The sequence below is a fragment of the Coffea arabica genome, chromosome 5c (genome assembly GCF_036785885.1).
Source record: "Coffea arabica cultivar ET-39 chromosome 5c, Coffea Arabica ET-39 HiFi, whole genome shotgun sequence".
NCBI classification, from domain to species: Eukaryota; Viridiplantae; Streptophyta; class Magnoliopsida; order Gentianales; family Rubiaceae; genus Coffea; species Coffea arabica.
The window spans coordinates 44,472,808-44,494,166 of NC_092319.1; the positions used below are offsets into that span (position 1 = coordinate 44,472,808).

General features: G+C 33.1%; 2 protein-coding genes across 2 annotated transcripts; one reads left to right on the plus strand and one right to left on the minus strand.

The window, feature by feature from the left end:
- On the minus strand, positions 1-5,556 carry LOC113689887 (phosphatidylglycerophosphate phosphatase 1, chloroplastic/mitochondrial). Its single transcript, XM_027207686.2, has 5 exons — positions 4,638-5,556; positions 4,476-4,553; positions 4,213-4,286; positions 4,012-4,119; positions 1-372 (listed from the first exon to the last, which is right to left on the minus strand). The coding sequence occupies exons 1-5, from the start codon at positions 5,272-5,274 to the stop codon at positions 259-261; spliced, it is 1,011 nt and encodes a 336-aa protein (XP_027063487.1). The 5' UTR covers positions 5,275-5,556; the 3' UTR covers positions 1-258.
- A 10,332-nt stretch (positions 5,557-15,888) lies between these two features.
- LOC140007378 (B3 domain-containing protein REM14-like) lies at positions 15,889-19,884 on the plus strand. Its single transcript, XM_072050130.1, has 9 exons — positions 15,889-15,966; positions 16,136-16,427; positions 16,542-16,681; positions 17,044-17,269; positions 17,997-18,115; positions 18,196-18,597; positions 18,689-18,904; positions 19,309-19,371; positions 19,732-19,884. Exons 1-9 carry the CDS (start codon positions 15,889-15,891, stop codon positions 19,882-19,884), a joined length of 1,689 nt encoding a protein of 562 aa, XP_071906231.1.
- Positions 19,885-21,359: the final 1,475 nt, after the last annotated feature.

The following is a 21,359-nucleotide window of genomic DNA, read 5'->3' on the forward strand; positions in this document are numbered from 1 at the left end:
TTCCTTGGAGATGCAAATAGATCTTTAAACCCCTGCCAATAGGGTGGACGTCTACACCTTCAGAAGGGGTTGTATATGGCAAGTATTTTCCCATTGCTAATTTCAAATTTGCTACAGTCACTGTCAAAATTTGTGGATTTGATTCAATAATATATTTGCTTGAGTGGCTTTCATACATAACCACGAAGGTAAAAACTAGGAAAAAGGTTCGGTTGATCGATACAAGAATAGTTGATATACTAACTACCAAAACATATTTCAGAGTGGCTGATCTTTCACACATTGCTGAGGATATGGAAGAAGACGATGGTTTGATAACTTCAACTCCCCACTAGACCATCGGTGAACGAGGGCCACCTCAAGTTTCCTGACCTGCAAACATTTTGTCCATCATTAGGAGAAGGGCAGGAAGCAGATGTTATTCAAAGAATCAATCAACTCTTGATCAGTTTGTATCATATGGTCTCTCCATTCTTGGCAACAGATTAATATCATCAGGAAATAAGCAATCCAGAACTAGGCGTTCAATTTATAGAAATCATGGCATTTTGTTGGGACTAGTCTCAGTAGTATGGTAAAATGGAAAATAAGCTCGGATTCTCAGCTATATACATGGGAAGCAATACACTGATAGGCCTCAGGATATATCGCATCTAAGAAGTATCCAAATGCACACAGCTAAAACTTAAGGAGTTACAAGAAAATTAGTTTACTAGAAAAATTTTATAAGTACATTCGGTAAAATGTAGCTGGTGATGGGCTACATCAAATTACCATCACATTCCCTCACCCTCGGGTTTTCTAGGTTAGAACTGAGAACAATGGCAAGGGAGCGGCACAGGGAAAATAAGTTAAATCTCAAAACTTGGACGCCAACAGATAAGATGGTCCTATAAGGTAATGCCGGCTCCAATATGCAAAACTTGGACAACAGCAAATAAGATGGTCCTCTAAGCTAATGCTGGCTCCAGTATACAAGGGAATTCATGGAGCAGGGCACCAAAGTAGAGAGTCGTAGACCTTCAGAATTGTTAAAGCACATATTTAATTGGGAAAATGACCTGTTTCATCCCTCACATTTCGCAAAAATATTCTTTTCATCCCTCACTTTTAAAATGAAGCAAATTCATCCCTGACATTTAAAAATTAAAGTTATTACATCCCTGAACCTAATTTTCAATCTGAATCAAACCATCCAATAACCCAATAATAAATTTCGAAAATAGAATTGATAGATCATTCGGTCAATTTCATCATATTCACATGACATTTATTAAACCAAAAAATTAAAAATTATAACATAAAAGGCCATTCTTTGTCTTGGAATAGTAGAGTTTTTTTTTTGTAAATCTTTTCATGCACCATTAGTATATCCGCTTGCAAATCTAGATGTGTATCATAAATATAAAATTTAGTGTTTAAATTTAAATTAAAATGATATGGCGGTACATAAAACCGTCAGTGTATACAATGACAATGTAGGAAAGATTAATCTTTTTTTTTATGTTATAATTTTTTATTTTTTCTTTTTAGGTTCATTAAATTTCACATGAATATCAAGTTAAATTAACCAAGTGATCTACCAATTACACCCCCAAAATTTGTAATCATGTTGATTGGTGGTTTGATTCAGATTGAAATTTGGGTTCAGGGATGTAATAATTTCAGTTTTTAAATGTCAAGGACGAAATTGGTTCATTTTAAAAGTGAGGGACGAAAAGAATATTTTTGTGAAATGTGAAGAATGAAACCGATCATTTTCCCTATTTAATTCAGAAACTCAGCAATCCTTGATAACTAGCAAAAGACATTTAATCATCTCTCCTTATTCCGTAAGCTAGAAAATAAATGAGGTAAGGATGCCGAGAAATTAATAAACAAATGGACTAACCCCCTCCCTACCCACCTCTCTCTCTCTCTCTCTCTCTCTCTCTCTCTCTCTCACACACACACACACACACACAAATCATCTATGAGTGGGCTACTCCAAGAACTAGACATTGAATTTGACAGAGTCCAAGAAACTTGAAGTATTCACATATGGAGGGAGTTTATCGCAACTCACCCAACTTGACCTACTCCATAAAGAGCTAAACAAAGATACAATCAGCCAAGATTAGTGATTGCAAGACCACTCTGACTCAACCAGACAAAGACTTGTAACATGAGAGTGATTCAGGTCTTCTACTTCCAGTCTTGAAATAAAGCTTAATTCTGGCATAATTCATCGCAGAATTTATCATTCCCCACTTTCCAGTATTTCAATCTCTTAGACCCATTACCAAGTATCTCAAAAATGTTGATTTTATGTGGACTTAAGAAGATAGAAATTCAGTCAAACAGAAGATAATCACTCGTATCAACTTCTCCATCAGCTTCACTACCTCAACCCAGTCTATCACACTCTCCACTTCCCCATCCCCCTCCACCTCTCTCCCAAATAATCAATAAACATGGTGGAGCAGTGAGATCACAGTAATCAAATGGGTCTGACAGCATCTAACTCCAGCAACAGGAGTGCAAAAAATGTGCCTCTTTGGCCACCTTATATGGGATCTAAAAATCTTTCCCTTTTCTTCAACCTATAGCTAGTTTGGGAGTTTAGAATAGAAAAGAAAAGAAGAGAAAGGATAAGTTAGAAAAGAAAAGAAAGGATGGAAAAGGATCCAAGTTTCTATCGAAGTTGTTTGAGAGTTTTAAGAAAGAAAAGAAGGTAAGTAGTTTTCTTTTGTTTAGGAGTTGAATACAAATGAAAAGAAAAGATATTCAAACAAGTTACTTTACAAATATGCCCTTTCTATAAAAGTGAAAGGAGGTGCTTTGGTGAGGGTTTTGTAGTGGGGGGACTCATCGGGGATTAAAATTTTTTGTATCAAGATTTTAAGGGTAGTTTTGTCATATTTGAAAATTTACTTCAGACCTCCGCACTTTCCTTCCCTTTCTGACCAATTTTGGATGGAAGTTTTCCTTTACGTGAAGGGAGATGAAATCTTTCCAAATCTTTTCTTTTCCTTCCCATTTTTGCTCCCAAACAATGGAAAAACTTTATTATCCTTTCAAAACCTTTCTTTTCTTTCATTTCCTTCCTCCCAAGCTAGCTACTAGACTATGTATTTCGGACCATTATCTGCAGTAATCTTAGAAAATTTTGGCCAACAGGGGTATGGATAGAAAATGGACTAGTACTTTCAATCAAGTGTTGGTTTTCTGACTAATTATATCTCGAGTTTGGGCCCAAATTGAGTGTTGGTTTGGAAGATCAATGAATATTTAATGGTGAAAGGGTTGTTTCGGACTATTTTGGGTTTTTGAGGTTTAAACCATGCTCTGCACATCAAAAGGAGTCTATGCATGTAAAGTTTGTGTGCGGTTTGTCATCTTGTTGAGTGGCTGTGACTCTGGTGGAGGTTGTGTCTGAAGCCTAGCCAGCAGCATATTTGCGATTGCAGTGGGAAGTGAGCAAAGGAAAACAAGAGAAGCAAAAAACAAAAGGAAATATAAGCAAAAAAAGAAAAGAAGAAAGTAACATCGATTCCATCTTAACACAGTGTTCAAACTCCTGTATGATACAAAAGAGAAATAACCAAATCCCAGTATCACGGAAGGCGGGTCTTGGGTAGGTTTGATACGTCAAATTTCGCATTTGTAGCAAACTAGCCCTGAATTGTTCGACTCCAAATTCTCAGGCATACACAAAAAACTATAATATACAGCATAAACATTATCCTGGTGAAAGACAAAATTATATGAACATTCAGATCAACCGTATGCCTACTATGGCCAAGGAATTCACAATTATAGATACTTAGGTAATGCATCATATCCATCAAGCCAAAATTGAAACCAAAAGGGAAAAAAGAAGAGAACAAAAAACTAGTAAAATAGAAAATGTGCTCCATTATCGAGATGCCAGTCTCACATTTTTACACCATACATATATAAAAGAATCAAGAGAAATATCAGTAGCATTAGATAAAGAATCAACATTATAAAAACTGATAGTACACCAACCTGTCGCACAATGAAAGGTTCTTCTGCAAGGCTCAATGGTTCAGTCAAAATAGTGAGAAAACCATTTCTATTACCATAGACAATATCTGTGAAGGGCCGGTCACCCACCTGCCACAGCCACAGCCACCTCTATATTACTTATGTAACAGAGCAAGAAAAACAAATACTTGAAGATTCTCTACTTTAACAAGTTTACACTACCATTATAAGTCTTGAGGATTCACAGTTAAATTGCCTTTCAATCTCCTCCGCTGTTCCAGCTGGCTTCTTCGTCTCTAGAGTTTAACCAACAAAGAAGCGAATAAACAATGACAATCCATCCAACATTTCAGAATTTAGTTCTATCAAATTAATTACTTTAATTGACAATCAATTTAATCCTAATAGAATCAAATCATCTTCATATTTAAAATAGTACGCCATCAAGTTGCATTATAATCTTAGAAATGAAGAACAAAACTTACTATGCCTAATTACTTTAATACCAATTGCACCTTCAAGGGCCCTAGCTTTTTTACCATCAGGATCATACTCATGAAGTCCTAAAATCGAAACAATAAGTAAAAATCAGATACTTGTAACAAAACATACAAAACATGAACACTTGCGAGTCAGATCAAATTTACCAGCGGAGTTGCTAAAGACAGCAATATTGTTGCCAAAAAGAGATTTACACTGTTCTACAGATGATTCAAGAGGTGGCCACAAGCTCAAAGAGTAAGGAGCAGTAATTGTGTTATCCTTATCAAAGACTACACCTTTAAACCCTCTTCTCTTCAGCTCAGCCCAATCAATGTACCTAATATCAGGTATCGCAACATGCGGGATAACCAAATGCTTATCTTTAGCCACAATCCCAACAGAAGAAGCAATACCCTCCATGTTAATTCTCTGCCCTAATGCAGCTTTCAAATCTACCCACCACATGTTTGTAAAAATACCTGAGTGGATATCTAAATCACTATATGGTGTTTCTAGATATTCTCTTTTCTGGGTTCTCTGAGTTTCAATGGAAGAGTAAAAACCTTGTGAAAATGAGGTTTTTTTCTGACATGGGTACTGGGGGTTTTTTGGGCTTTTTCTCCTTTCCTGTTCTTTGCTGCAACTGTTTGTTGCTGTAAGCGTCAGAGGGGTCCTGGTGAATAACGTTTCTGGGGGATAGAGGGAATAAGCACTGCTCGAAAAATGGAGGTTTTGAAGGTAGAAACGTTTAGGGATGGGATAATAGCAAGTGTTCCATGGAGTAGCCGAGGTTGTTTGCATGTTCAACCGATACTACTGTTTTCCTGATTAATTTAAGATCAAATATGGTTTAAAATGTGGCGATTGGAGATTGGATTTTTAATTTTCCCAGTGGAGATTCGGCTAATAAAATCCAATGCTGGCCTAAGCCACAGAAACATGATACTGGAATGAATTGATGCTGGGTCAGTGCAGCAGGTTCTGTGCCAACCATAGGCGACGTTCTTGATGGGGTGATGAAACTTTCTGATAAGTGATGAAATCCGGTTGTCTTTATAGTCCGGCCTGTATTTCCTTTTGTGTGAGATTGCTCTCGGGCCTGATTATCCAACCAGGAGAAGAAAAGACGGGAAAAAAGTTGAAGTTAGAGTCTTCTGATGAGTTTCCTTAGTTGGGACTAGTCGACTGTTCACCATGGCAGCTTTGACGGGCTTTATAACATGGTTTGCACTTGTTTAGATTTGGGCCTACTTAGGTGCTTCAACCTCATGTCATAAAACCATTTCCTTAAAAAAAAAAAAAGTTTCCAGTAAAAATTTAACATGCCATAGAGTAAAGAGTTATTCATAAATTAATTATTTAAATAGATTTTAAAATGAATAAAAACAACTAATCTTACATTCAACAAAAAAGTGGAGAAGACCTTGCATTATTTTGACTGGAATGCAGCTATGTAAACACATTTATCCAATGTTCTCTTAGAATAAAGATATATATTTGGGATAATTTCAGAAACCTCCCCTAAGGTTTCATGAAATATCACCTAGCTCTCCTGAACTTTTCAAAATTTTACTTAGCACCCTTAAAGTGATAGTAGGACGATATGCTAATATCAAAGGTGATGAATTGTCAAAAATACCCTTATATTTAAATTTTCTAAACTTGTTTTTCTTTCTCTAAATGTCAATGAAATATAGGATTTAATCAATGAAATATTCAGCACATTTGGAAAAAAATAGCTACAGGTCCTTTTTTTCCCTTTTTTTTTGTGTTTCACAACTTTATTTATTTATTTATTTATTTGTTCCTATTCATGTAGAGAAGAAATAAAGTAACTAAAACTCCGAACTGCAGTTTTTCAAATTTTGAGTTTTTTATAATAAATTTTCATATTTCATACCCATAAAAAAGTCTGTCTATTTTGAGTAAATTCTCTGTATGATATTGAAGTTGAATTTCATCTATTGCTGAGTTTTTTTGGCTCAAATGTATGATTTTTACATACTAATTGCCTTCAATGCTATAGAGAGTTTTATTTATAGAAATGGTTTAAACAAATATTTGTTTTTACTGTCTCTCTCTACTCTAGAAATGATTAGTGGTTGTAATATAAAATCTTATCAATTTCATCTCTTCACTTTTAAGATGGTTCCAATTTAGTACTTTTTTGCCTTGATTTGTAAAATGTTCATTTTTCTATAGCTTAAGGGTATTAAAGGTGCTAAAATAATCTCTCTCTTCAAACATGAATTTTTTAATATTACTTTTGGTTAGAAGGGTGACAATGTTACTAAAATGTCAATTCAAGGGATACTAAATGAGATTTTGAAAATCTCAAAGCAGCTAGGTGATATTTCATGAAACCTCAGGAGAGGTTTCTGAAATTATCCCTATCTATTTTAGGTCTTCACGATCTAACCTAGTAAGCAAAGATTAATTAGCTGATCAATTCGACTCTAGAACTCTTTCTTTTTTCCCTTTTTCCTTATAAAGTTTAGAGTCTCTTAATTTTTTTTTTTTAAAGACTATTGTATGCAATAAAGCAGCGATGGTATATAGCACAAGTGTAGCAAATGAATTCAAACTTAAATTGTTTTCTCTATAATTCTTGGTTTTGAATGTTTAAGGTTGATGCCAACCCCTCCCCCCCTCCCCAAAAAAAAAAAAAAGAGGTTGATGCCAAACCAAATTCACATAACCCTATTATGGTTTAAAAATAGGAGACACCATCAATATTAAAAAGCCAAAATCAAACAGTTGAATTGACAAATTTACACTTTCATTATTTATTAATCATTTTGTTGTGTATTTTTTTTTTTTGTCATTTAGGGTTAAATGTCTCAGTCCTGTTAATCGGGGAGAAATCGTGTCGCGTTCTCCCTGGGGTGAAAACTTTTCTTTTGTTTTAGTAGGCACACGACTTTGTGCATTTCTTCTAATCAACAGAATGCCACCTTGAAGCTGCACAAAATAGTGAAAACCACGGTATTTTCAATAATGAATTGACTGATTAAAGGATGGTACGGTATCATTGATTTGTTTGATGAGTGGCATGTGAAAAAGTTTCCTTTACCAAAGAAGAATTAATATTTAAGAAGAAAAATTTTGTTAGGACAATATAGGCCTTGTTTGGATTGTTATTTTTCTTCAAAAAAATATTTATATTTTTCGTGAATATATTTTTTAATCACCGTTTCTTATATCCTTACTAGGGGGAGTGCCTGCACATCGTGCGGGTATTTGGTGCCTGTGGAAAAGGAGGTTTTTTTGTTAAATAAATAATAGCACATTGTGAGAAGAAATAAAATTTAGTATGAAAATATAAACGATATAATCAATCAATTCACATAGCGTTACAATAAAACTGTGTCAAATTGAAGGTCGTTGATAATGCAGAAAGGCAAAGCAACACAGAAAACTAACATTATTTCAGAATCCCCACCGAGAGCTCTTACTTGCTGTTGCTCCAAACCTATAAGATTATAACCAACTCAGACCAATTGGGGTCAAACAACGTGATAAGAGTCGCTAATTGTAAGTACTAAGAACACACTGGCAAAATTAAAGGAAGAACTGAAAAATTAGGGAGTGAAATCTAACCTCACGCTGAACCACCAGGAGTAGCTGGAACTGAAGAGCATTATGAGCTGATTAGTATGAAACTAAATAGAATTATCCCAATTCTAGAATGCGAACAGGGAGAAACTGATAATCAACTGTTTAGGCATTAATATACCAACGGTTCGGCAATTGAATTGGTAATTAATGACGAAATAATAGGTAATTTCATAGTTGAACTCGGATGGAAGAGAAAACGATGAGGCAAATCTTTGTAGACAAAGGCAAAAATGGAAAACTTAACTCATGAACCTGAAAGAGGATAAACTGACCAACGTTTGTGGCTCATAAACGCAGATTATAAATGATAGGGAAATGGGTTCCTACCATTGATAGAGAAATCGTTGGCTCATTTCCTAAATTCGATTGCCATTCAAATATTTCAGATAAAACAACATCTCAAACGGTTATCTGTGGCTGAAAAGATGAATTTTTGATAGTTAAGAGATATTTCGGTAATTACACCAACACACAAGCATATATGGGTTGTACAAAATGTAAAAACGATTGCACACTAATTACACATTTCATCAATACCCAGATGACTCATCAATGACAATTTTAAATATATTAAAATGGAGTCATTTCAGTAAACATACTCAAATACATGCTTCCTTAACTTGTACCTAAAGGTTTTAAACTAATACACAACATTTCACAGTCCCAAAAAGCCCCCATCTATGCGGTTGAAATTCAACCTATTCTTTGACCAAAACTCAATCTTATATAGTATAAGGATACTATATAAGAATGAGTTTAGAGTAAAGATGTTCTTTGGATTTCAACCGTAAGGGTAGGGTTATTTTGAAAATGTAAAAGTATTTGAAGTGCAATTGGAGTATTGAATACAAGTCATTATAGCTAATTTAGTTTTATTGTAATTACTTAGATATTCTTTTAGACATTTAAAACTAGGGTTGACAAATATCCGATTGAATACTAGATATAACTAAATTCAACTTGTGTTTTAGTGAAATTACATAAAAACCATTCTAATCATTTAATTATATTAACATCCAAGTCTTTTAATTTCTTAAAGCATTTCTCATCAGTTATTTGCAAACTTATGATATATAGATATTAAGACACAATTAATGCCAATTAGCAGAGAAGTTTGCTTTCTTGGCCGTTACCCCATCTGTTCAAATTAATTTCATTTACTTATAACTTTTTTTCACCACAATCATGTAGCCTATTAAATTCGGATGTTGCTACATTAGCTACTCTTCTTCCCCATTTTGTAACACCTTTTTCAATAGGTATATTTTCTTTAGTCAATCTATTTTTTAGTTGTAAGAAATCTCAATAGGTATGTTTTTTTCAACCAATCTACTTTTTTGTTGTAAAAAATAGTAATCTTAATGGTTGTATGTGCGATAATTTTTTAGTGTTTTAATTCAATTGTCCATGTTAGATAGGCATGATAGGGAGGAGATCACATTTGTTAATTATTATTTGTGGTTTAAAGTAAGTTTATCATCATAAATTTTCTCATATGCAGATTGCATCTACTTTTGTTGTTTTAACTATTAGTTATGATAATTTTCAAATTGTTTGCTATTTTATTGATAATTCCATTTAGGTAAAATTTTCACTTCATTTGATTTGCCAATAGGTTTAGCTATCTACTTAGAACTATTTTGGCTGCAAATCTAAAGTACGTACTTCATTACTTTTAATTGTTTTCTTGAATTGAGTGGTCTAAGATGTTTTAGTACTTTATTTGATGTGATTATTCCTCTAAATTAGCATGTTAATTGTCGTATATCTTTGCAACTAGATCAAAAATTGATATTTAGTGATTGTAATTCCTATCGAGAAGGAGATGCTTTACTATATGTTCTAAATTATACAATAAATCATAATTGATTGATTGGTGAATGTGGAAGTCTCATGATGATATGTTCTTGGAATCAATATAAATTCAAGAATTTGGTTTGCAAGAACCGAAATTCCACTAGCAATAATTTTCTTCAAATATGCTAATTGTTCAAATCTCACTTATATGACAAGATAATGTAATGGATTGTCCTTATATTAAGATCAAATTCAAACTAAACAATAGATTTTAATATCCATAAAGTGCATGAGTAAATATAAGTAGGTCTTTTATTTTATTAGGTTAGATGCAAAGTAGTTGATCATATCTCATAACTAGGGGGAGTGCCCGCGCATCGCCCGGGTGTTTGGTGCTTATGGGGAAGGAGGTTTTTTTATTGAACAAACAATAGTACATTATGAGAAGAAATAAAATTTAGTATGAAAAGATAAACGATATAATCAATCAATTCACACAGTGTTACAATAAAACTGTGCCAAATTGAAGGTCGTTGATAATGCAAAAAAGCAGAACAAGACAGAAAACTAACCTTATTCCAGAATTCCCACCGAGAGCTCTTGCTTGCTGTTGCTCCAAACCTATAAGATTATAACCAATCCAGACCAATTGAGGTTAGGCAACGCGAAAAATGCTGTCCTGCAGTTATGTAACATGATAAGAGTCACTGATTGTAGGTATTAAGAACACACCGACAAAATTAAGAAAGGAATTGAAAAATTGAAGGGGTGAAATCTAACCTCACGCTAAATCACCAGGAGTAGTTGGGACTGAAGAGCATTCTGAGCTGATTAGTATGAAATCAGGTAGAATTATTCCAATCCAAAAATGCGAACAGGGAGAAACTAATAATCAACCGTTTAGGTATTAAGATATCAACGGTTCGGCATTTGAATTAGGTGTAATTAATGACGAAATAATAGGTAATTTCAGAGTTGAGCTCGGATGGAAGAGAAAACGATGAGGCAAATCGTTGTAGATAAAGGCAAAAAGGGAAAACTTAACTCTTGAAACTGAAAGGGGATAAAATGACCAACGGTTGTGGCTCATAAATGCAGATTATAAATGATAGAGAAATGGATTCCTACCATTGATAGAGAAATCGTTGGCTCATTTCCTAAATCCGATTGCCATTCAAATGTTCCAGACAAAGCAACATCTCAAACGGTTATTTGCGGCTGAAAAGAGGAATTATTGGTAGCTAAGGGATATTCCGATAATTACACCAACACACAAGCATATATGGGTTGTACAAAATGTAAAAACAGTTGCACACTAATTACACATTCCATCAATACCCCAATGACTCATCAATGATAACTTTAAATGTATTAAAATGGGGTCATTTTAGTAAACATATCCAAATACATGCTTCCTTAACTTGTAGCTAAAGTTTTTAAACTAATACATAACATTTCATATTTCCAAAAAGCCCCCACCTATGCTGTTGAAATTCAACCTATTTTTTGACCAAAACTCAATCTTATATAGTATAAGGATTCTGTTTCAATGAATATTAGTATATGTTTTAACTCAATATGTAATTTATGATTTTTCTGTTTAATATCATATATTAAAATTGTCATACTTCAATTCTTATACTATGAAATATCAAATAATAATTATTAATCATCTTTAATTATAGGCACTAAACTCCCGCGCGTCGTGCGGGCTTTTCCCCCTAGTCTTATATATATAAAGGAGTTTGTAGGTGACTGTTGAAAAATTTTCATCTGTCATCTTTGGGGATAATTTAGGTAACGAAAAAATCAAATACAAGTGATTAAGCCAAATGTGCAACATTATAATGTATAGTTGAGTTGGGTTTGACTATTGTGTCATCCCATTTGTAATTGGTTTTATATTCCACGTGATTATAAAACTTTTAAGTGGTATTTAAACCACTTACAAATGTAATTACAATACTCTTCATCTTCTTTTATAATTGTTGGGTAGCTTTTATAGCTAGAATAATAGAGGGTCTTAATCCTAAAGATGATTGGTTTAGGAAGTACTTAATAATGAATATGATTGGTTTTTGTTCATATTTTCAATCTGTTACAAATGTAATTGTAGTGCTCTTCAACTTGACAATAATGGAGGCTTTTAATACTGAAAAATGTTGCTTAAAGTACATGTGCTCAATCTTTTGTTGTGGGTGTTTAGACAGGTATGCTCATTTACTTCCTCTCTTACTTGAGTTTTGAATGTTTAACTGATATAATAAAAACTGTGCATTTTTTACTGTAATATTTTCTCAATAGCTATTGTGTAAATATGAAAATTTCATTATGGAATACATGATACATGCATATGAAACATCCATAGGAACCTTTTTATAGTTTCTAACTATATTTTCAAAATCTAATGTTTATGGTTGCAAGTGGTTAAACTGCGACTAAAGATTATTTATTGACTGCAATTTCATGACTAAGGTACGATCTAAATCTGATCTTAGAGTTTATGCATGTTAATTGTTGATTGGATATGGCTATGATTGTGTTATAATGGTGTAGTAACAAAGGTAATGATATTTTTGCTATTGTTATTGTTGTATGATGTGATTATCTACTACAATCCTATTTCTTTTACTTACACAATTGTTTTTCTTATAAATTTGTTTTCCAAAATCTGATGTTGTGGTTGCAGGTGGTTAAATTTGTGACTAAAAATTATCTATTAACTGCAATTTCGTGACCAAAGTAGGATCTAAATCTGATCCTATAGTTTATGCATGTTAATTGTTGATTGGATATGGCTATAATTGTGTTATAATGGTGTAGTAACAAAGGTAATGATATTTTTGCTATTGTTGTTATGATATGCTGTGATTATCTACTACAATCCTATTTCTTTTACTTATAAATTTGTTTTCCTTTATAAGTTTGTTGATTTGGCCAATTTACTTATAATTTCATGCACTTCAACTGATTCAATTAAACCAATTACCATGAAATTCTAATTATACTATCTTTTTTATGAATTTATTTGAATAGATATTTTATCACATAGGTCAAAACTCCCACGCTTAGCGCAGACTTTCCCTCTAATTATCTCATATATATTAAATCATTTAACACTTTTTTTGTATAAAAACGCCATAAAATATCAATTCAAATGGCCTCTAAGTTTGAGTGCATCGTGCTTGCTTGACGTTTTATAGATGTACAACACGATATACTTGAAATTAATCATGTAACCCGAAGAAATGCACAGATGAGGGATTTCAATAGATATGGTTCTAATTCTTTAAGAAAAATTGTGGAATGTTTTTGTAAATAAAACTAAATAAATATCTTATGTTAAATTAAGTTGTATTATGCGTATATTTATATACCTATACACTAGATTTTGGCAAAATTTTTACAAGTGTTGAAAAGTTTAAATTTGGCAATGTTGAAAGCCAATGAAACATAGTTTGGTGATAGTTATTGTTAGGGCAAATTACACTTTATCCCCCTATGATTTTTTTTTTAGAACCCTCCTATGGTTTCATGAATTATATATAACTTTCTCATGGTTTGAATTAAAGTGTCAAAGTAATGGAAATAGTCATTTGTAACCGAATTTTTAAAAATGTCGAAATTACCCTTATAAATACATGACACACCAACCAGTATGATTTGTGTATTTTACCATAGGGATAATTGTAGAAACCACCCCTGAGGTTTCTGACATTTGTACTGACCTCCGCTGTAGTTTGAAAAATTACACTAACCTCCCCTGAGATTACTAATCCTTTGCAAATTCAGTCCAAATGATTAAAATATTGTTTTAGGGAGTGAAATTAGAATTTTTTACCAAATTTGTCCTTTGTACTACTTATCCAATGAATGACAAAATATTACAAATCAATTAACAATTAATAAACTTTAAAGAGTATAATTTATAGACAAATACGCATTACCTATTTAAAGTACCGGCTCTTTATGGGTATTTTACTTTCAAACATTTAATTTAATACAAATATTTATGCTCAAATACATATTTGTATTTACTTTCAAATATTTAATTTTTATTAAATACTAAAATTACAAATCTCTCTTCCGTAAAAATATTAATACAACACATTTTCAATTTTAGTTACAAACATTTATATATTTAACATAAATTAAATGATTCAAAATAAAATACTTATAAAGAGCTAATACTTTACTCATGTAATGGATGAAAGCCATAAAGAATTAATACTTTATGGGCCATTTTTTTTAATATTTAATTTATATTAAACAAATAATCTACCGATTTTCTTTTTGCAAGAATATTACTGTAACACTTTTTGAATTTTACTTACAAACATTAATATATTTATCATAAATTAAATGTTTGAAAGTAAAATATTCGTAAAAAACCGGTACTTTAAATGAGTAATGTGTGTTTGCCTATAAAGAGGCAGTAACTATTTAAAGTACCGGTTCTTTAAGGGTATTTTACTTTCAAACATTTAATTTAATACAAATATTTACGCTCAAATACAGATTTGTATTTACTTTCAAATATTTAATTTTTGTTAAAAACAAAACCTACCAATCTCTCTTCCGTAAAAATATTAATATAACATTTTTCAATTTTAGTTACAAACATTTATATATTTAACATAAATTAAATGATTCAGAATAAAATGCACATAAAGAGCGAATACTTTACTCATGTAATGGATGAAAGCCATAAAAAATTAATACTTTATGGGCCATTTATTTTTTAAAAAAATATTTAATTTATATTAAATAAATAATCTATCGATTTCCTTTTTGCAAGAATATTACTATAATAATTTTTGAATCTTACTTACAAATGTTGATATATTTATCATAAATTAAATATTTGAAAATAAAATACCTGTAAAGAGCCGGTACTTTGTCAGGATCAAGCGCTTACCATTGCACCAAAAGCTATAACTATTAGCGAAGGTGCAACTTTATTTCCTTAACCACAATGGCAGCGCAAAGCACCGTACCACGCTCGGCCAGCATGAGGGGCTGCACCCCTGGGTGCCACGGGTTCGGCGGTTAGTCCCTTCGAGTTGGGATCTGAAGGATGTTGCTGATTAGGCCAACATACTTTAAATAAATAATGCGTGTTTGCCCATAAATTATACTCCTTAAAATTTATTAATTGTTAATTGATTTATAGTATTTTGTCATTCATTGGACATGTAGTACAAAGGACAAATTTGGTAAAAAATTCTAATTTCACTCCCTAAAACAATATTTTAATTGTTTGGATTGAATTTGCAAAGGATTAGTAACCTCAGAAGAGGTCAGTGTAATTTTTCAAACCACAAGGAAGGTCAGTGCAAATGTCAAAAACCTCAGGGGAGGTTTCTGCAATTATCCCTTTACCATATGGTCTAATACTTTACCATATAAGCACCTTATGATTTTCAAAATATACACATAATCCCCCTTGGTTAATAAATAATTTTCAACGTTATATAAGGATATTTTTGATATTTTAGGTGACTCCATTATAAATGATCAATTCACACTTTAATCCAAATCATGAGGGGGTTATGTATAGCTTTTGAAACTATAGGGGAGTTATGTAAAAAAAAAAAACTAAACCAAAGGGGGATAAAGGGTAATTTGCCCTTTTTGTTAAGTAGAGATGCATTGCAATTCGAGCTGTTTCAAAAAGTTAACCAGATGATTAGTCTATCAACTCAATAAATTGGAATTACTACACTTTTATCGTAACTCGCCAAAATGCATGAAGACTTTTGGTTGTGTCATTAAGACTTTGAAGCTGGCTGCTCCTGTCACGAGACTTGAAGGAAAGCAGCAGAAATTGATTTCAGGCCATGATATGACATGCTTCTGCCCAACTTATGATAATAAATGCCAATATATACACGTTTATTACAATACCGAAGAAGATCAAATTGTCCAGAATAACGTTACAGATTCTTATTCCAGCTTCGTTATCAGCTAGACAAGGTCTTACCAGTGTGGAGTTTGGTCATGGCCATGAGAAACAAAATCCCACCAGAGAAGCCTCACTTCTTCAAGCCTATCCTTCCAGGCTTCGAAGATGGTGTCGTGAGTTTTTCTCTTTGGTCTTCGAATTAAGTCCAGGTTTATCGGTTTATGCATGTCATTTATTTTTCTCAGTCCAACTTTACATCTAGAAAATGTGCTAGCACTACGAATCAAGTTTAGGACAACTGAGCCCAGTAAATTGTTTCTTTGGTTGCTTTTTAATTTGCAGAAAATTCCAGATTCTTTCTTGAAGTACTTAGATGGAAAGATACCTCAAAACCAGGCAGTATTACGAAGGGGTGATGAGGAATGGAGGGTTAAAATTAGTGACCAGTGTCTGAGAGAAGGCTGGAGAGCATTTGCTGTGGAAAACGAGTTGCATGTGGGAGATTTTGTAGTGTTCGAACATGAAGAAAATATGGTGTTCGAGGTTTTGGTTTTTGATCCTAGTCATTGTGAGAGGCAATTTCCATCTATTGATAATGATGGAAAAGGAGGTTTCGAGAAATCTAAAGCTGCAGGTTAGATTTTTTTCCCCCCAACTTTATGCTTGCACATGAATTTGCGTTTGTCATTTCTGCATGCACATGTTATTTGATGGATACAAATGAAATGTGATCAATGTTCTTCTGAAGAAGCTGAAGAGATTCCAAGAAGCAAGAAAGTTAAGTTGGAACAGTCTGATGATCAAGAGGAATCTGATTCTACTGATCAGATTTGCTGTCCGTATTTTATCTCTACCGTCAAGCCAAGTACCCTTCTGTATCATCGATTGGTAAATGTGATTTCTCTCGGTTTTTTTTTTTGATATATATGAGCTCTATGTCTGTAGATCTATGTTGTTTTCTTTTTGGCTCATTAATCATAACATATTATCTATACTCTGGAAAATAAACACGGAACTTTGTCATAATATATTGATCAGCATGCTTTTATACAAAGAAAATAGCTATGCGAAAATCTTGTGATCAAGTTAAATTGGTCAATAAGCCGTGACAGCTCATATTCCAGGGATATGCTCCATGAAAAATACATGAAGTTCTCTGTTTTATCGCCCACAAAACAGCTCCTACAGGCAATTAGCATCAACTGCTATCCATATTTGTAGAAGTTACCTTGTCTTAGTTTTGATTTCAGCACATTCCTATGGATTTTGTGAGGGCGAATGGTCTCCGCAAATGCAACATGATGCTTAGAGATCAGAGGGAAATTCTGTGGACTGTAAAGCTAAATTTGGAGCCTCGTTGTGCAGTGATTAAATGTGGATGCAAAAGTTTCCTAAAAGCTCAAGAGATGAAGGAGGGAGATGAATTCATGTTAGAGCTGATCAGGAATGGAGAGACGCCGGTCTTCAATTTCTATGGCAAGTCTCTGCCCTCTAAAACATTTGTTGACCTTCAAATGTTCAGGGTGCATGGGAATTCCCTCCTCGCACCAATACCAGTGGAAAAGTAATCTTTGATGTCCAGCACTAAAACTTTTTTATTTGTAGTATGTCATATGATAGATTAGATATGTTTTGGTATGACATTGATATATCAGAAAGTGTTTCAGGCGAATAGTAGTGGAAAAGGCATGTTTTTTTTAAGCGTTGAGCTTAAAAAGTCTTTTATCATGCATGAGGAAGTGAATAGAAGATGGAGAATATATAGTCCAAGTAATTACTACTAGTAATTGATCTTTTTCACCAACGACCATCTAGGAAGAACATACAACATAATATGGAAGTGCACCAAGTGGTCTGCTCACCCTCATTATCCTGTATTCACTGATGAAGCACCTGAGGATGCCATATATCTACTAGTCATATTGATCATCATTTTTTCAATCAAGGTGAAATAATTGAATATTCCAATGCAGCACTCCATACTTCATAGTCAAGTCCATTCCTTGTAAAGGAAGGACACTTCAGATTTTAGACCATGCATCAATATATAGCAGAGATACTATCTAGATAGAATGCTCGAGAGTTTGAGAGTTCTCTATGATGATATTGACTAGCTATGGAAAATCAAGTCAAACAGTAATTTTTTGCAATCAAGTTGTGTGTTGTAAATGAGTTCTATCCTGAACTATTTTTACTCATGTAGCAAAAGATGGATTGTCAGCTCGAAAATCAGGACACAAGCTGTCTTCATATGATAAAGAACCTGGTAATCCTCAGTTTATATCAACAATTGAGCCTCACTGCATCAAGCATCGTATCTTGGTAAGCCTTTTTATCTCGTCACTCAACTATTATGGCACATTGTACCTTAATTTGCAACATCTTTGGAAAATCCAATGCAGTATTTTCCAATGGAGTTTGCAAGATCAAATAACTTGAGCGACAGAAGCTGCGACTTGATCCTCAGAGATCCGAAGAAGAGGGTATGGCATGTAGAACTCAAGGCAAGAGGCAGGCGAGTTTACATCTTTTGCCATGGATTGGACGAGTTCTTTACTGCAAATGGCCTAAAAGAAGGAGACACTTGCAAGTTTGAGCTTGTGCAAAATGGAAAAACACCTATTCTTAACTTCCTTACAGACTTGACAAAAGATGATCAGCCTCAGCCTCAGCCCCCTTCATTCATGAAGACGAATAGCAAAAACAAAGCCAAGAGACTCGAGGCTTCTTCTGAGCCCGAAAATGATGATCATCCTTATTTTGTCTCCACCATTATGCCTTACAACCTCAAAAAATACGTACTGGTAAGCATTGGCACTTCTCAAACTGTCATAGTCCATTTATGTAACAAGCTTTCAGCAACTCTTGGGATTGCTAAGATGATTTGCCCTGTAGCGTCTTCCAATGAAGTTTGCAAGGCAGAATGGTTTAACTGAGATGAAGGGAGATATGATCATCAAAGATGAGAAACAAAGGCTGTGGAAAGTAAACTTCGAGCATAGGGCAAATGGAGTTGAGATCTCACGCGGATGGGGTTATTTCTGCAAAGCAAATGGCCTTAAAGTAGGAGACAGGTTCAAGTTTGAGATCATCAAGAAAGGAAAGAGACCTGTTATGAATTTCCATTGTGAGTAATGCATGCTTTCCACCAACCCTACGCTTTGTTGGTTAACCTTGTATCGTGTATGCTATTTTGATTCCTTTATTTATCATGCACCTTGATAGTACTCTTCAGTGATTGCTAGGATATCCAATTATATAAATTTAGAAGAACAAAGAGGAATAAAGTTAGTGGATTAGACTTTTAAAACTCACAAGTTCACTATAGTTGAGCAATACAAGTATGACTACTGAAAGCAAATCAGCACATTATCATGCAAATAATCTCATCCTGCTTTAGTGGTTTTGCGTGTGAATTTTGTGAATTAATTTTACATTCTTCAATCAAGTTTTATGCTTCTCTTGATGTGTGTTAGCGTAAGCGTTGATCTTTCTGAAACTGATGTGATTTGCAGGTAACTTTCCTGAAATATGAAGAGGACAGTCCACCCCAAATAGATTCAGGATTCCAACTTCAAGTACATTATTGACACTGTTCAATTTCTGAAACTCTGTGCTTTCTTTTCTGATTTCTTCTTTTAAGAAAATGTTATGTGCTAGAGTTTTTGACTTAATTAAACTCGCTTATACCCCCGCTCTTAAACCGTGCTTTTCCGTTTCATTGGACGAATAATTTAGATCGACAAAGAGACAAGATTTTTTTTTTCTTATTATCGTATTAAACATGTAGAAGACAAAACACACAAAAAAAAATTATGAGGAATGGATGGTACTAGCTTCTGATAACCGTCATCAGCAAAAGTAAAATAATGTGTAAAATGAATTCTAAAAGTCTTCATAGAAAATTTCTAACGCTTTGCCTTTCGTGGTACAAGAAGTTCAGAAAGTTTCAGTGCAAGAAGTCTGCTGAGAATCTCACCGCGACCGCGACTTTCTCTGGAGCTGCTTACAGCTGCACCCCTAACACGGATCTCATTGGAGATGCCGGGTTTCGCAGCGTTTCTGGATTTCCGCTAGGCCATGCGCTTTGAGAAAATTGACCCAGCTGAATAACACACGTTTGTGATACCTCGGAAGTAGTATATTCAATGTCCCATACCCTCAAACTATATCAACATTTGTGAGCATCGTATTTTGTCGGAGAAATTCAAGAAGTTATTATTCCTCAAATGACCCTCAAGTTTTTATCATATTAATTAGGGATAATTTCAGAAACCTTTCATGAGGTTTCTGACAATTTCATTGAACTCCCTTGAAGTTTGAAAAATTACACCTACCTCTTTTGATTTGATAGTTTTAATAACAAAACCTTAAAATAATATTGATTTGGCCAAATTTTTAAATGAATATCCAAAAATGTCTTTGTGGAATGAGTTTTAATTTAGTTCCCTATACAATTATAAGATAATCTAGTATATATAATTATAAGGAAAATATGCAAAATTTTTCATATCCATACCTACTATTTGATAAACAAATACAATAATAATGTTATCACTATGATACGATACTTTTGATAGTATTTTATTATGAATTTAGATTTATAAGATAGAAAAGAAAATGTTGAAATAATTCATTTAGAGTTTATAAATTTTTCAAGTTGTGGAATCATCATAATTTACTAGTGGTTTTGGGTCACTTCTTTTTGATTTATTTTTAATTTTAATACCAAAAATAGAAAACGAAGATCAGCAAAAACATTGGATTATTTATAAAGTTAACCCATCAAAAATATCACCAGTTCGACATTTAGTTACAATAGAAACTAGAGGTAATAATGGTAGTTTTATAATTTTATTGGCAAAAAATAAAAAAAAAGGAATAAGAAGAAAAAATAATGAAAAAATAATTTTAAAACTCATTCTAACTATAAGCATACCAAACAAGGGAATTTCATTAAAATATTTAAGGGTGGTATTAAGTGTGTTTGGATAGAGTATTATTTGAAATATTGTTTGGAATAATTACTGTATCATTTTTTGTGATATGATGTATGTGAGATTAAAAGATAGATTGAAAAATGTGTTTGGATTGATGATGTGATGTATGTGTTTATTTGTAAGCGAAATATTTATTTCCATAGTTATTAAACCCGATCCGACCCGAAGATTGAACCGGTCGCCGGTGACCCAGGCATCAGATCGGATTGGATCTCTAGTTTGACCGGACAAGTAATTGACTCGGTCAAAACCCAGACAAACCCGTTTGACCCAGTGGTTCAACTAGAAACTCACTCGATTTTTCAATTGATCCGATTTACCTTTTTTTTAAAAAATAATTATGGGTCTTTCTTTTCGAAACAAAACGTATATATGCTTTTGATAAGTTTTGTATATTGAATCTTCATTTAAATATGTATAAGACTTTACCACTTGCTTAGTTTTTATTTGGTAACTAAACATTTCTTTTAATAAACTTGTTTATTTTTTATTATACAATTAGTCCTTTTAACTTTTAAACTGACAATATTTGATTAGTTGGAAAATTACTTTTTTTAAACAAAACA